At 39.8% G+C, this 16,405-nt stretch overlaps 1 protein-coding gene across 12 annotated transcripts in view; it reads right to left on the bottom strand.

Moving 5' to 3' along the window:
• Nucleotides 1-16,405, bottom strand: part of ARHGEF28 (Rho guanine nucleotide exchange factor 28) — a 118,926-nt gene that overhangs the window by 33,045 nt on the left and 69,476 nt on the right. For 11 of the 12 annotated variants that reach the window (XM_088157418.1, XM_088157420.1, XM_088157415.1 and 8 more), the window contains 14 exons: nt 15,410-15,524; nt 10,789-10,861; nt 10,176-10,299; nt 8,714-8,846; nt 8,294-8,349; nt 6,774-6,825; nt 6,046-6,193; nt 5,821-5,942; nt 4,781-4,921; nt 4,063-4,313; nt 3,022-3,144; nt 2,517-2,634; nt 1,365-1,619; nt 421-497 (listed from right to left, as the gene is read on the bottom strand). In XM_088157418.1, coding sequence (XP_088013544.1) covers nt 421-497; nt 1,365-1,619; nt 2,517-2,634; nt 3,022-3,144; nt 4,063-4,313; nt 4,781-4,921; nt 5,821-5,942; nt 6,046-6,193; nt 6,774-6,825; nt 8,294-8,349; nt 8,714-8,846; nt 10,176-10,299; nt 10,789-10,861; nt 15,410-15,524 — 1,788 coding nt within the window. The remainder of the gene's footprint in view (nt 1-420; nt 498-1,364; nt 1,620-2,516; nt 2,635-3,021; nt 3,145-4,062; nt 4,314-4,780; nt 4,922-5,820; nt 5,943-6,045; nt 6,194-6,773; nt 6,826-8,293; nt 8,350-8,713; nt 8,847-10,175; nt 10,300-10,788; nt 10,862-15,409; nt 15,525-16,405) is intronic. The other variant, XM_088157417.1, reaches the window with a different exon arrangement.

The following is a 16,405-nucleotide window of genomic DNA, read 5'->3' as shown; positions in this document are numbered from 1 at the left end:
ATATTCATATAGTGTTTATATTTATATAGTTTGGGAACTTCTTTCCATGACCTTTCATATCTTTTATGTGTGTTTACTACTATATTTTCAGTAACAATTTTTCTTCTCTTTGTCTTATGGAACAAAAAATTTAAATTTATATTAGACAATTGAAAGAGCCTACATTACTTCCCACCTTCACAGTCATGTAAGGTACAACATTAAAGATACAATTTTGTTATTTTCATCCTTCTCCATTTAAAATTATTTACTTTTGAAAACAAACTTAATTTTCTATATACTGACATATTACAGTTCTGAACACAATACCAGGATTTCAGAAAAAAGTTATATGGGAATGAGCTAGATAAGGACCTAGTTTTTGAGAAATATACAAATAAATGTGCAATGTATGTGTTCAAATATCTGATAATTACTCACAACAGCTGCAAAGATGTATTTTTGATCCTTTTCTTGTAAGAACAGTAGTACATCTGTTAGAAGCAGAGCTAAGGTGTCTTAAAATGAGAAAAGGAAAATAATGGCTTTTAATTAAAATCAGTGCAATCAGTGCTAAATTCTTACTTTATAAAGGAATAAGCCCTGATGAAGAAATATCTCATAGATATTAAACTAAACAGGAAATATCTGAATTAGCCCATGATCTGCATGAAGCACTTGCATATACCTGCTTTGTATCCCTCAGGAAAGTGCACCATGCTGGAGCACAGGCCCAGGGAAAGAAGAAATCCTTGCTCCAATGGCAGTACAGCTTCCCTAAGCCATTCACCTGGCAAAGACTCTCTCACATAACCTTGCTTTATTACACAGTGTTACAATGGTAAAAGCATTTCTAGAATAATGATCAATAGACAGCTTTATGAAGCTCACAGCAAATACTAGTAGGCTCAAAAACAAAAAACCCAACCCTTAATATATGATTAACACCAAAAATCAAAACCTGAGCTTGCATGTAAATATTGTGCTCCAGCCAAATGTGGCTTCAGAATTTCTTGACTACTACAGATGTCTCATTACCACTGAATTGTTAATGAGCTATTTTCAATGGCAAATATTGTGACCAATAAAAATGAACAAGTCAAAACACTATACTATGAAATGAAATTGAAAAACAAGAAGGAGGGGACTGGAAGGAGAAATGCAGATGTCACTGTATGTGAACTTGTGTTCTCACACAGATTATTCACAAATCACAGCAAACTTCTGGAAATGATCATCCAAAAATTAGTGAGACATTTGCAATACCATTACCTCAGCCCTTCTCATTTGCAATATAGCACAAGAAAATATTTTCATTCTTTAACCAGTCTTTGAATGTTATTGCAAATAAAGAGTTACAGAACTTTACTGCTCAAATGAGATACCTTTGAACCGACCAGTCGCTGTTTTCCAGTACACTAAACCTTCATGAAGAAGTATTCTCTCTTTCCTCATCAAGTCTTGCTTCCTAAAAATGTGGCCATTTTTCAGCTTTGTATATGTTTTGTTTTCAGTCCTACAGAGAATTTCCAACAGCTTTTGCTTTTTCTCATACTCATTCACTTTCAAATCTACTGCTGCTATTACATCCTTAATTAGACGAAGGGCTTTGCACAGGTCTTTATGTTCTTCTGTTCCTTCTGTATGAAACAAAAAATAAACAACATGAGTCTAGTCAGCATGTTCAAGAGAAGATATAATACCTTACTTTCTGGAAACAATCAGAATGATGCAAAGCTTAAATTAATGAATTTGTTAATTTAAGTTGAACCTGACAACCATCTTACTAGAATTATTAAAGGTATATACCTTTGTTTGATCCACCTATTAAAAGATTACCTGCATCTCAGATTTATTCATTAGCTAAAACCACACGTTGAATAGTTTCTGACATATTTATGAGGTGCAAGCACTTAAAAAATTAGCAGCTAAGCAAATCATATAGTATATTATTTTTATGGCTAAGCAAAAGAACCCTTGAAACAGGATGGCAAGTACAAAGGATTTGCATTGTATTTGCAACTTTCTACAGTGCTCATTTACTGCCTATTTGGAGGGCAATATCTATAGGTTAATAGTAATTGTAAAATATTCTAAGAAGTTCCAGAGGGCATTCAAGCTTTGCCTGAAAAAAGAGAGTAATTTACAAAATGTTTGCCTAGCTCTACTTAGAAAAGACTCCTCCATAATTAACTCCAAAGGTACAGATTTGTATCTGAGCTAGTTCACATAATTTAGTCAAGGTCTTTTCTTAAAACAAGTATGCTTTTCTGGACTTTATGGCCTACCTGGCTGGAATATCAGAAATCTTCACAACCCAGCCATGCAAGGCTTATATAGATGAGACAGTTTAGGTGACATTTGCCTAAACAGCAGGTATTTATCTAGCTCCGGTTGTATCTCCACTGAGCAGTTGATTTCTGCTCTGCTCAACAGAGCAGAATTTAATCTATTGTGATATTGTAGCTGTGCGAATTCCTTACGTTAGAAATGTGTTAGGATTTCAGACATGAAGCAACGCTTTAGCTTTTATTCACCTTTTGAGTATTGCAATATCCTTTCAACCAGAACAGGGTATTTGGTGATTCGCTGGGTGACGAGCAGAATGCATTCAGGGATTCCTCGGCGTCGAGCCAACAGGTTACTATTTCTCAGCTGCAAAGATACAAATATATACCTTAAGCAGTAAATGCATATTAAACCACCAATTGACTAATAAGAAATATGATCTAGAAGTATTACAATAACTTAAAACAAATGCTGGGAAATCTGAACCATCCCCAAGGAACAGTTGCTGTGCTGAGGGATGAGGCATACTGTAACAGGAACATGTGTGTAATACACAGTGGATGCCAAAGCATTCTAAAATTTGAAAGAAAACTGTGATTTATCAGCTCACTAGTCAATGAGGAAAAACTTTTGCCATTTTTATTAGTCATTAAAAGCGAGTTACTGAATATAATTCCAACCCTAAGTAATAGCCATGTAGGTTTTTCCTACATGCATTTTGTCAATAGTGCTTGTGATTCCATATTAACTTACTTTAATAAAATTCTGGAACTTCTTGTTTTGTTGCAGTTCTTTGAAGAGATTAACAGCTTCTTTCTGATGGCTACAAAACTCTCCGTATATTTTCTCCATTTTAATTGCATTTTCCTCTGAAAACTGAAGAAATTAATAAATGAATTGTGCTCAACATTTTATCTGACAGGAAACTGTATACCTTTACGTAGTGAATTTTGTATGAATAGGGAACTTTTACATTACTGGTTTATCAAGTTCTCTGAATTTCACTAACAAGGCCTGTCACTGCAGAATGAAAGTAGGCTAGCTGTTTTTAGGAGCAAGAAGAGGAATGCAGACTGGAGAGAGCACAAGCAACCTCCACTGTAGTTTTGCCAGTAACAGCTGGAACATTTTATCATTATTTCCCCCACTTCTTTTGAAACACAACCTTCTGAGGTTCATTTACTTTTATCTCATCTCCACATTGCTTCTAGACAAGGTAACAGGTCAGCTCTTTATTTCAGTGGAGTGAAAACAGACTGATCTTTGGTGAAAAGCTACATCTCCCTTTCACAAAGGACTGAGGTGTGAATGCCAAGCCACCAGTTAGCTGTTCTTTGGCCACAGGAAACACCTTGCAAACAGGCCTTCCCTAGTGAGCAGTATCCTGGGATGCAACATGCCAGATCACTATAAGAAATTTATGGGTAGTTTCTTTTCCATCATCAGTTCTTCACATCTCTGCTCAGCTGATATAAAAGAGAATCCATTGCTTCCATTTTTTGCAGTTCATAGTATGACAGCAGCCTTCTGCTGCAAACATGACAAAGTTCATCACTTCCCCTGTCACTCATACTACATAGGGAGAAGTCCACCCTAAGTTCATCACAGTTACCTGACAACAATGATATTTCTTCGCATTGCTATTTCATCCTAAAATAATCAAAGGAGGACAGGTTTTGAATCTTTTTGAGGCAACCATAACTGTCTTCTTGCCCACAGAAGTTTGGGAGTAAAAAAATTGTTTCAGTTTGGAACGCTGAGCACTTAAAGGACTGACAGAACTGATGCTTCTACCTGCTGCACAAGGATGTCTCCAATTCTGCTGATGACAAAATTACGCTCGCTCCCTGCCTCACATGATTCCTGCCGTCTGTCCTTCATTCTGCAGAAGAATTGCCTGTGCATCTCCAGTAGCTCATCTAAACAGGGGAATATTCTGTCCACCATGCTGTGATCAAGCTGCAGTTCTTCCTTCATCCCTCTCCTGAATATTTCAGACATAATGAACAGAGTATGGATGTGATGTACTTCTGTTTGCATCAGCTCTGCAGTATAAAAGAAAAGAGCATAGTGTAGTAATCACTTAAATATTTTTAACATCTTCTAAGATAGACTTTAGTCTATCAAATACATAGTCATAATTCCTTTTTCTGTGTGAGCCTCAAACCTAATAGATTATGTCCGTAGGAAAACTTAATTTAACTGGCTCTGACACAATTCTCTCTGTATCCCACTGAACAAGCTGTGGTTGTAATTGCTTGAGCTGGGGGTCAGATGAGGCCCCTTGCAATTTCAACCATTCTGTGAACAGGTTAGGCATGTCTCTGGTAGCCACTACTATCCATTTCCTTAGTTCTAGGATACATTGTAATTTGTGATAGAAATGTTCTTTGAACTTTCTTGTTGTTTTGAGTTAAAGCGTTCATTCTTCTGGACATAAACCACGTAGGTTCCCTCTCTATTCAATACACCAAATTGCATTCAAACCTACACACATCTTTGAAATACTGACCAAATATGACATCCTGCCGCTTGACGACATCCTTTTCTTGCTTGCTACAGAACATCGGATCCACAACAAGACTCCAGGACTCTGCCTCAAACTCTTCTGCATCTGTGCAGAGACCAGTCCACTGAGACAAATCCACATCATCTATGATAAAATTTATATTTCTTTAACACCACACATATAAAGAGTAAGGAAAGTCCCTTGGTACATGCAGATCTATTCATAGAGTAAACGGAACACATTACAGAGATGAACTATAGGTAAGACTTCTGCAAAGGCTGGCACTGTCTTTACTTCAGTGAAGTTCACCAGATGTCAATATTATTACCAAAGAGTTGAATAGCTTTTGTGACAGAAGGGGAGAATAGGAAAAAAAACACTCTTCTTTACTCAGATTAAATCCTTTTCATAACTCTTTGCTTGAAGAAATCTTTTTAAATTTAAAAATAAAATTCAACATTTCAAATAGCAGATGTCCCGTGAGTGGTATGTGCACCATCCTATTTGAGTGAAAGCAGTTCCACTTTCAAATTCAGTCTCATACCTAGCTATGGAAAAAATCTACTTCTGTTTGCTTCATAAGGCTATGTAGCTATGTAGCTTATATAAGGCTATGTAAAAGCACAGCTCACCAATAGGAGCTAAGAATCTGAGCTACTGAGGAAATACAAGTGTTGAAGGTTTATGGTTTGCACTAGACACTGCCAACAGTCGACTGGATAAATGCAAAATAAAAGTGTATTACTGTTCTGCTTCTGCAGGGATACCAAGGACATTAATCCCTGTTGCTTTAAAATGGTAACAACACACTAAAATATTCTTAAAGTTATAAAATAGTTAGTTACAAGGAAGAAAGGAAAAGTTCTCTTTTAAGACTAGTGTGTTTGATTTCATTGTTTTAATTAGGGAAGCAATTGCAATTATTAAAAACAAGTGCTCTTCTTCGGGAAGATGAAGCATCTTCCTAAATCAACTAAGAAGTTTTTCTGGTTTTCACTTTCCAATACCAGCTATAAGATGCAACATCTGTGCAATATTCTCACCTTCCATCATCAAAGTATCCATTGAAGAAAAGGTTCCTAATGCTTGTAACATCTCTTCAGACTGTGACTTGGACCTCCAGGTGCTAGTCTCAGAGTCTTGTTCGGAAAATTGTGTAGCTCTTCTACAGCAGAAAAAAAAAATACCACATTTAGTTCATGGTTTAAATTTTCCTAGAAATGCTGAAGGATGTATTTAGAATAATCCATTGGCAACTGCCCCTCTACCTTTCCAAACTGGCACTGGAGACACTTTTGGACAAGAGGTAGGACTGTTGTGAGGCTTCCCTCTTTCCAGGAGACAGTCCAATAGGCACGGAGAAAGAGGGATGCACTGAGGATAGCATCATCTGTGAAATGTCTCCAGGCAGGGAATCTGTGAGGAAAAGCACAACACAGCATTTTGACAAACAATGAGTCTGTCATTGTTTGACAGACTATGTCATCAACAGCACACTTATACTGATAAATGCTATCTGGTGTCCATATTGACCTACACCAGGCATCAGGAATGTCCACTTGCCAAGGTACAGGACCACAGTGCTCTCTCACAGAATACAAAAATTAACCTGCAGGCAATGCAGAATAGCCCCCATTTAATCATTTAATATTTAATGGTTATCATTTAATACGAAAATAATATCAAATCATACATGCTCTATTGGTGTGCAAATACCTATGCACAAGATAAATGACACAGACAGCACTGACTACTTTTTATTTTTCTTTTCACTGAAAATATAGTAAATTCACACTCATTTTAGTAGAGGACGAGTTAATTCAACAGTGAACTTTCAAAAAATAATCCATTCATATTACAGACACACATTCAGTATCATACAGATACTGAAATGAAAATTAATAACAGAGAAATTACATGGGAAAGTTCATGTTGTTAGTGCCATGATTTTTAATCAAGGCCTACCTTAACAATGCTAGGTTTATACCTAACTTACTTGTTACACCAACTTGGAGCTTGTTTTTATTATGGTATCTCTCCTGGGATTTCTGAAAAAAATAATTTTTTGAAATCACATAGCTGATAATATACTTAACCGTCAAGTCAGTAACTCATTCACATATGCCGTCACACAAAGGGCTACAAGAAAGTGGTCCTAAGTTATGTTACTAATTCCTTCCAATAGCTAATTTTATTAGTTATTGGTAGAGTATAATATTCAAAGTAGAATATTATTTGTACTACAATACAAATATATTTATTATATTCTATTAGACTGAGTTACAACATTCTTTTTTCTCTATATGAGTATTGCCTGCAAAGGCTGCAAGAAAAGTGCACATTCAGGGCTTTATACTCAAAAAAGATCAAAGCATTTGTGGTAGTATACTATCTGAAGCATGAGTACCAGAGACAGAACTGCTTCCACTTCCAAAGTTGAATTTTGCAAAATCTGTAGCAAAAACCTGCTGTGCTTGGGCATATACTTCACTTCAGGTGGGTCAGTGAACATTTCCTGCACTGCATTCTTGCTGAGTTGGGGGGTCTTGTCTCCTCTTGTAAATAACCTACCATCCCCTGGAACCAGAACTGTTAGTTCAGCAGTCTTAATGCCTAAACTTTCCCAGAAATTAGATCAAGACTGTGACATGAAAATTATAAACAAAATTAAATCCACTTGATTTATGTACAGTTTAAGGATTGTTTATGCTAAAGAACCAGTATGGGATCATGCTGTCCTTGGAAGTCACCATGATGCAAAACCTAGCTACACCAGAAAAAAACATGCTCCATTAATGTGAAAAATGACCTGCATCATTCTGGCACATTACTCTTCAAGTCTCATTTTATTTCTTGAGGGCAGTAGCCTTACACATCTGTTCTTCAAGAAGAAGTCTTTGTTATGATAACCTCACCATGCATGCATTCCTTCTTAACAGTTAAGGAAGTATCCATCAGCTCTAGTGCTGGTTTTGCTCTGCTCAGAAGCAACTGAACACTGGGAACAATTGCCTAGGCAGGCAGCTGTGGAGTCTCCTCCAGAGATTTTCCAGAATGGATGAAACAAACATCTGCCCAAATCGTTACCTAGAAGTGAGCCTGTCCAAGGGTGAGGAGGTGGGTGAGGTCACCTGCCAGAGCCCCTTCCATCTCTGCTTTCCGTTATTCCCAACATACAGAATCCCCCCCAGTACACAAGGTTCTTTCTGGGGTTTTGAGAAGCTGTTCTTATCAATCTGTTCTATAACCCTGCAGGCACACCACTTCACAGTCTGAGTTTGCAACCCTTCAAAAATATAAATACTTCTTGAAATTAATTTTTGACCCCTTACTAAAAATTGTTATTCAAGCACAGTGTTTGCTCTGTTGCTCACATTAGCCATTCTGATACCCTTGCAGCCCTTCGCACACAGAGACTGGGGCTGGGCAGTCTGTGACTATTTTGTGTTTTCCTTCATCATGTTTCCACCCCGTGGAAAGCAAGTATGCTCTAGTAAGATCAGTGTAGGAGGTTACCTTGGTGCACCCAGGAGCACACTCCTTACAGCTTTTATGCACAATCACGCTGCAATCTGAAAGAGAAGGTACATTTCAAAGCCTGGCACCAAACAGGGCTCCCAGTCTGCAGAAAATGTACTCTGTGGCTTCAGTTTTCCCTTTTTCGGATTCACTTACTAAAGTAATTCTCAGGATTCTTTGATGCACAGATCCAGGCTAGAAGGAAGTTTCTGCCTAATGTGCTAGGGCTAGGAGATGGATGAGGTTCCTTCTGAATCTGTTACCTGCTGTCCTTCTTCTCTCTCGCTTGTCAACCTCAGCTCATTACATAAAGCAGGCACATACAAATGCAGACAAAGTTTCAAGCACACTGAATCTGGAGTCAGAATAGTATTCAGAGCACTCTAAAGTCACATGTAAAATCCAGCAGCTACTTACAAGAACACTGTAGTGACTCCTTTCCCAGGAGGGCCTTTTCACAGACCATACATGGGATAACTCCTGGGAAAGTCCCATTTGTAAAATTGTGCCTGGTTGGTTTCTCCTTATCTTTGGTATCTTTATTTTTCGTCTTCATCCCCAAAAACAGAGGCAGGAAAACAAACAAACAAACAAACAAACAAACAAACAAATAAGATAAAGTTATTCAATCTTAAAAACAATAAAATATTCCTTTATAAGACCAAATTATTCTAGAATATTTAATCCATATCCTGGAAGGCTTGCAACAGCATACTGTACTCTAATACCCAATATTGCTGAGCCCTAAAATCATACAGGCATTGTTTTCACTGGCAGCTAGGCCTGGAAACTTCATCAAGGAAGACGGGCAGAAATACATTTAGAAATCTACAAAAACGGGAGGGACAGGAAACAAAATTTTAGCAGTGTTGTTTACTCATTGCATACACAGCTATCAAGGCCTACATCCTCTACATGTATACAGTTCATTCCTCTGCAGATAAAGATGCAGTTATGCAAAAATTGACAAAGCTGTCTTCAGATCTTAGAAGACATTAGAAACAACCTATTTTCAATGAGTGGTCAAAAATTCAGTAAATTCTGCCTATTTTTTCAGTACCCCTGTTGTCATAACTATAGACATAGCTTATACTTTGGTTACTGACTGTTATACTTTAGGAGAACACACAGAGACAGGCTGCTTGGCATGCAGACATACATGTTCACAGTCAGTTCTGACACTCTTGAAGGTACCTCCTCAGACAATCACTTCCACATCCATGTACATTAGGATGTCCTGGGGCACAGGAAGGCATACTAGGGAGCATGAAAAACCGTCAAAAGGCCACCTGGAAAGAGCCTGTAGGCCAAACCTTTCTTTCAAGCTGCTAATTGATGCTGTTCATCTAAAATTAAGATGTCTTGGAATTAAACTACAGTGTTGTAATCTACCTTCCACATTAGGCCTGTTTGAATGTGCAGGCCTCAAATCTCAAACTCTAAGCAGTGTTTACTTATGCAAGAAGTCTCATTAAGCTCAAATAAGGCAAATTCAACTAATTACACCCTAATGTAGAAGTTTACACACTCAATTACTTTTTGAGAGCAATTCCAAGAACGGACCTATATCTCTTAATTTTATTTAACAAAGAAAATATTTCTCAAATATAATTCATACATTTAAATGTTGGCTAAATCACCAAACAGAATTACCAATGATATCAAAGGAAATCTGTTTTTTAGTAAAAAGACCATTTCAGGGTAACCTGGATAAGTTTTAATTTTTAAAAAATGAAAAGTGAAAATAGTCTTCCTATGATTTTTTGTGGTTTTGTAACAAACAATTTATCTTTACATAAAAATTTAGCTTCCATCTATAATTCATTTAATTGCAGTGACAAAAACATACATAATAATATGGGCATAAAACCCAAATTACCTTGCATTTATTCCGTGTGCTGGTCATCCTGTTCATCAGAAAGCTGAAAGTCCGACTCACTTTATATTTTTCAGACTCATTTTTTGAGGGTACAACATATTTATTCCATTCCTCTTCCTGAATCCTAAAATAGAGATCAGTGAAAAAATGTTCCTCACTGGAGTGGCAACACTCCCTTAACTACCATATGGCAGAATCTGGACAGTGCTAGCATTTACAATATGACCTCACATTTACAATGACATGCTTTGTTGTGGGTTTAACACATTATGAAAAAGATTGCTATCCCTGTATAAAAAGAAGTAACACTTTCCAAGGAGCGCTCTGCTTGTGCAATGTGTAACAAGCTTGCCTAGACTACAGTCGGGCTCAAAATTTCCCCAGCTTTTTACTGCAGTGGCTTGGACATTCCCACAGTGGACAGGAGCCCATCCCTGCTTTGCACGTCCCACAGTAAATCCCAGCTGCAGGACGTGTGTGGTGAGAGCTGGTTGAGCTCGGCACACGGCTTAGGCATGAGTTCACAGAAGCCACGGGCCTCTCCAGAGCTGCTCAAAGCCCAGTGGAAGGTCTCTTCCCTGCCCGGCTCCCTAGATGGCATTCTCGCTCAGACCTGCTGCCGGCTCTCGGGGGCTCGCACGGGTCCCGGCGCTCCCGGGGCTGCTCGGGCAGGCTGCACGCTCGCTCTGCAAGACACAAACAGACACAGGGCACTCACACCTCTGCCTTAGCACCCGCTTTGCTGGAAACACGCCGCCTTCACCGAGCCATAGGCTTACCATTAGGCGTTTGCAATGTCATTTGAAAGTTAGAAAGGCAAAAACATACATACATTAGAAACAGCTTTTTCTAGTTTAAGACCACTTCCTACTAAGCTTTTAGTTGACAGGATCTGCCAGAACCGAGAAGGGCATCGCTGAATGCCAGTCTCTGCAAATAGCCTGTTTTTAAGAAGAGCAAAAATTATTTCTTTTGTTTTTCCTAACAACACAGATTTGAATGACTCACCCTCCATTTCGCTTTTTGCATAATTTGCTGTAAACTATCTTAAGGACATTCTTCTAACATTTGCAGTTACACATCTTATGCAGCTTTATCTATTAAAAAAATTAAATCCTTCTACATAAAGAGGAATACTTCTACTCTAAGTACCACCTAGAATGTTTAATGTGCTACAAATTTGTATCTTCTGCAATTCTATTATCCTATAAACAGATGACTCAAGGAGATACTCCTCACAAGCTCTCCAAAAAGCAAAATAAACTCAGTTGGGTGGTTTTGGAAGAAAATAAGCCTGAAACTATAGAGAACACTACCATTTTCAAATTAAAAGCCATTCCTTTTTGCAGACATTTTTAGCAAAGCTATCACAGATAGGGCTCAGAAAGATAAGTGTTTGCCTAAGCCAAAGGACCAGACTAGGCTTTCTTTGAAGTTATATCCAGACTTAAACATCCTTTGCTGAATCAGCGTCTCTTCAGAGAAATGTAGACGTAGGTTAGCAAGAGCTAGAATATTTACCAAAGAGGCAGCAAAACAAAATGGGCATTTCAGTTAGTTGTCAGGCACAACCTGTACCACAGGATGCTTCTGTAAGAAACCAGTGCTATGTATCCATGGGAGATGAAGACAGCCTCATGCAAAACAGCACTGTGGAGCTGAGACACTGACTTAGAGACACTGTAATGGCCTAGAGGAGGAATGGACCACTGTTCATGAGCACACCATCTACAGAGCAGATACAAATCCTTTACTGTTACAGCCTTTTAATACCGCCTCAAATAAAGGCAGGTAGTATGTTTTAAATCCTAGAATATTTTTAAGTTTCCACAAGAAAAGGATGGTGTTTTGTCTCTTTTTTTCTCGTCTTTTGTGTGGAAAAACCCATCCTATTGTCATCCTGAATTCATCTGCTTTGGTTTAGATTTTGTTGCAACGTGCAAGGGTAGCTGCACCTCCTTCTTGCATAGCTAAGCCCTGAGCAAGATGTCCAAAGTGTTGGCAGCTAGGCAGAGGTGAAGGGGCAGGTTTTCCATGTGCAGACTCCCACACAGGCTCAGACTAATCCCACTACAGTCCACAGAGATCGGGATGAACTATCCGAGCCAGCTTCTTGGACGGAGCTCCTGGGCTAGTCCTGTACCCAGATAAAACTCCTCCACGTGAGCACAGGTGTGCCTGCTGCGTACAATAAACACCACTGCCGGCTGCTAAACATTGTGTTCAATGCTCCCATCCTTGCAAAATCTGGCAAAAAGAGGCACAATGCAGGAGGTGCTGGTGGAAGGACACGCCAGCAGACAACCACCAATGCTGTTCCCTCCCAGCACTACGCCTCATCTTTGGGGCAGGAATAAAACACCCTGCTTCTAAAGTCTAGAACAGAATGGGTTTCCACCTTTTCCACAAGATATGTAAAGGTCCAACACTGAGTGTCCCAGAAGGAAGGGGAGAAAGAATGAAAAGGAAATGCACCCAAGCCCAGATGAAGTCAGGGCAGAAAATGGTATCTGGGTGAAACTTAAGGGGTTGTGAGACCAACAAAGTCCCTTAGTTGCAGCATCAAAGGAACTCTGTTTTTACTTTAAGCATGTCACAGGGCTTTACTATTCTGCTGTCTTTTTAATTCTGTGACATACTTCTAGCTTTTTCTTCTGCCTTGTTTTTTTCAAAGACTTCTCACCTGATGTGTTGAATATAAATACTTACAAATACTTTACGAGATGAAGGAAAATACAGCATCCCTGCATGCCACAGGCTGCAATACTTACTCCACCTTACAAGAGGACATGAAATCTTACAGTGAATTTTAGTAACATCAAAGAAGTTATTTGCTACGCTGCTTAATTCAGTTTCTTAGGAAAAAAGAAGCCTGCAGACATTGTACCTCTCACCCTCACAACAGTTTTTGAAGTTGTTAAATGCTTTCAAAGTTAATGATAACATTTCCACACTTTTTGTATATTTTCACATTGAATGTTAAAATATCAGACTGGTTAGGGCTGGAAAGGATCTCAAAGATCATTGGAGTCCTGAGAGGGCTGGCAGAAGAGCTTGCCAAGCCACTCTGCATCACTTACTATCAGTTCTAGTTAACCAGGGACACCCCAGATAACTGGAGATTTGCAAGTGTGGTGCCCACCTACAAGAAGGGTCAGAAGGAGGATCTGGGGAACTGTGGCCTGTCAGCCTGACCTTGGTGACTTCAGTGTTGGGGAAGGTTGTGGAACAGAGTATCTTGAGTGTGATCATCAGCACATAAAGGCCAGCCAGGGCCAGCCAGTATCTCCTGAAGAAGCTGGCAGTTCATTGCTTGGACAGGTGCACTCTTCTGGATAAAAAAGTGTCTGAATGGCTGGGCCCAGAGACTGGTGCTGAATGAAAACATCCTGTTTTCAGTCTGTCACCAAAGCTATTCTTCAGGAGGCAGCATTGATGTCAGTTGTGTTTTTATCTTTAATACTGATCTGGATGAGGACATCGAATGCACCCTCAGTCAGTTCACAGATGACACCAAGCTGGGTGGGAGCGTTGATGTGCTGGAGGGCAGGGAGGCTCTGCAGAGGGATCTGGGCAGGCTGGATCGTGGCCCAAGGCCAGTGGTGTGAGGTTCAACAAGGCCAGTGCTGGGTCCTGCCCTTGGGTCACAGCAACCCCAGGCAGTGCCACAGGCTGGGGCAGAGTGGCTGCAAAGCTGCCCTCAGGAAAAGGACCTGGGGGTGCTGGTGACGGCAGCTGAACATGAGCCAGCAGTGCCCAGGTGGCCAAGTAGACAAATGGCATCCTGGCCTGTTCCAGCAATAGTGTGGCCAGCAGGAACAGGGCAGGGATTGTCCCCCCATACTGGGCACTGCTGAGGCCACACCTTAAATCCTGTGTTCAGTTCTGAACCCCTCAGTCCAAGAAAGAAATTGAGGTGCTGGAATGAGTCCAGAAAAGGGCAACAGAGATGGGGAAGAGTCTGGAGGGTCAGTCCTGTGAGGAGCAGCAGAGGAAGCTGGGGTTGTTTACCCTGGAGAAAAGGAAGTTCAGGGGGACTGAAAGGAGTATGCAGCATTGTGGGGGTCGGCCTCTTCTCCATGTCAACAAGTACAAGAGAAAACAGCCTCAAACTGCTCCAAGGGAGGTTCAGGTTGGGTGTCAGGAAGAACTTCCTCATTGAATGGGTAGTTAAGCATTGGAATGGGCCCCCCAGGTTGGTAATAGAATCACCTGAAGTGTTCAAGAAATAGCTGGATGTGGTATATAGTGCTGTAGTTTAGTTTACATGATGGTATTCGGTCAATGGACTCAATGACCTTGGAGTCATTTCCAATCCATTATCCTATCTAGTTCAAACCCCCCTGCCACGGGCAGAGATGCCACCACTAGACAAGGTTGCTCAATGCCCCATTCAGTCTGGCCTTGAACACTTCCAACAATACAGCATCCACAAGTTCTCTAGGCATCCAATCCATCTTGTTCACTGTGCCTCACATATCCTGTCTGTTGCTCTGGACTACTGAAAAACTGAAGGTATACTGGAGCAAGAAACAAGCTGAAGTATGGCAATGGACAGGCTTACAGAGACAAAGGCCAAGTCTCTTGAAATGCAGGTGTTTTGTTCGTGGTGTGAGCTGTATGAAAAGTGCAGTGTATGTATTTCACACTTTGCATGGTTTTCAAATATAACCCATACCCTCACTGAGAAAAGTGTGTATTGTCTTCTAAGTATGAAACTATGTGTCTGGAAATAAAGCATGTCAGAAACAAGGCATTAAAAATTACAAGCTTCTTGCAGAAGCCTGCATCTGACTCCACTTAATGAAGTGGGTGGGTTTTGCTTCCCAGCCTGTAGAAATACCACAGCCCACCTGTGTTTCAAAGATTCCCTAGGATCTGTGGGAAGCTGGAACCATCAGTCCAATTTGACGCCTCTTCTGTGTCATCCCAAGCTTCCTCCTGGCCTCTGCCAGACACTTAGCAGGAGGCTAGGATTAGGATCTTTCAAAAAGAGGATTACTGCCCTTGACTACATTCTGTTTTGTGGCTAGTGCCCTCTCAAGATCAGTGGCTGTATCACGGGAATGATGGAGGCATGACAGGGCAGTAGATGGGACAAAACTGAGGGATGGAGGTGGGGCTACCTGAAGGCTACCAAACATACACAATGGTAAACTCTGTAAAGTAATCTCATCAGCACGGGGTCTGAAGCAAGCAGGTATTGAACAATGCAAATTATGCAGAGAACTGACCTCCATTTGAATCCTTTGGAACTGCGAAGTCCCGAGGAATGCGAGGTCTTCCAACCAAACCTTTGGGTGAGGAGCAGGAATAGGAGCGTGACCGAATCCCAAACACTGTGCATTCCTAGGATAAATTGCAGCAAATGAAACCTTGTGTCATTTCGAAATGCATCAGCAACAGAAACAAAATAAATCAGGAACAGCTGACGACTGGCATAAATTTTCTGGGCTTCAAGTTGACTTTTTGACAACTTAATGTGAATTCTTAGGAAGTCTGCCATACTTCCACCATGATAAATTTTTGTATATATATATAGGAAATAAGTTGTGGCTGCAAGTTAGACTGAGACTAAAAGAAAGCTTACATACTTCTCCAATTCGTTAACAGGCAACATCCACACAGTATTGCTGGCTGTTATTTCTGATGACCAAACAATCTTCTTTTACGAAGGAAGACAGTAATCTTAGTACTTTAATACCCCTAGAACTTCTTTGTTCTAGACCTTGACTAGAACAAAGTCTAGTCTGCAAATACTTCTTGACCTCTTTCTCTTTTCTCTATATTGTTTTTTGCTTTTTCATCATTATTATATTTGAAAACATTTTCCAGTTACCAAATATCTCAACAGTAAGATTTGAACAGAAATCCCCTAATTTTTGATATAACATTTACACTTCAATAGAGACTATTCCTAGAACTCCTGTCAAGTGCTTACCTTATTATTTTTTAAAGTAGCCCTACCAGAATTTATGTTTGTGCTTTTTCTCCCTTCATGTAATCGTTTGGTGAAGATCAGATAAAGTTCTACAGTGGCAACAACTGCATCTAAAAAATCATAAAGAATCTCTGCGAACAAGAAATATCTCTATGTATTTGTCTGAATATCTCAGAAATGGCACCATGGTCTACTGAAAATTAATGTAGACGAGGTACTTCAGAAAACCATAACAAAGAGATTTACATTGATCAATGGACACCCCAACTGAATTTCCCTGAGTTTTTAG

This window comes from Sturnus vulgaris, chromosome Z, assembly GCF_052056855.1.
Source record: "Sturnus vulgaris isolate bStuVul1 chromosome Z, bStuVul1.hap1, whole genome shotgun sequence".
Lineage (NCBI taxonomy): Eukaryota > Metazoa > Chordata > Aves > Passeriformes > Sturnidae > Sturnus > Sturnus vulgaris.
This window is presented reverse-complemented; position numbering and strand designations above follow the sequence as displayed.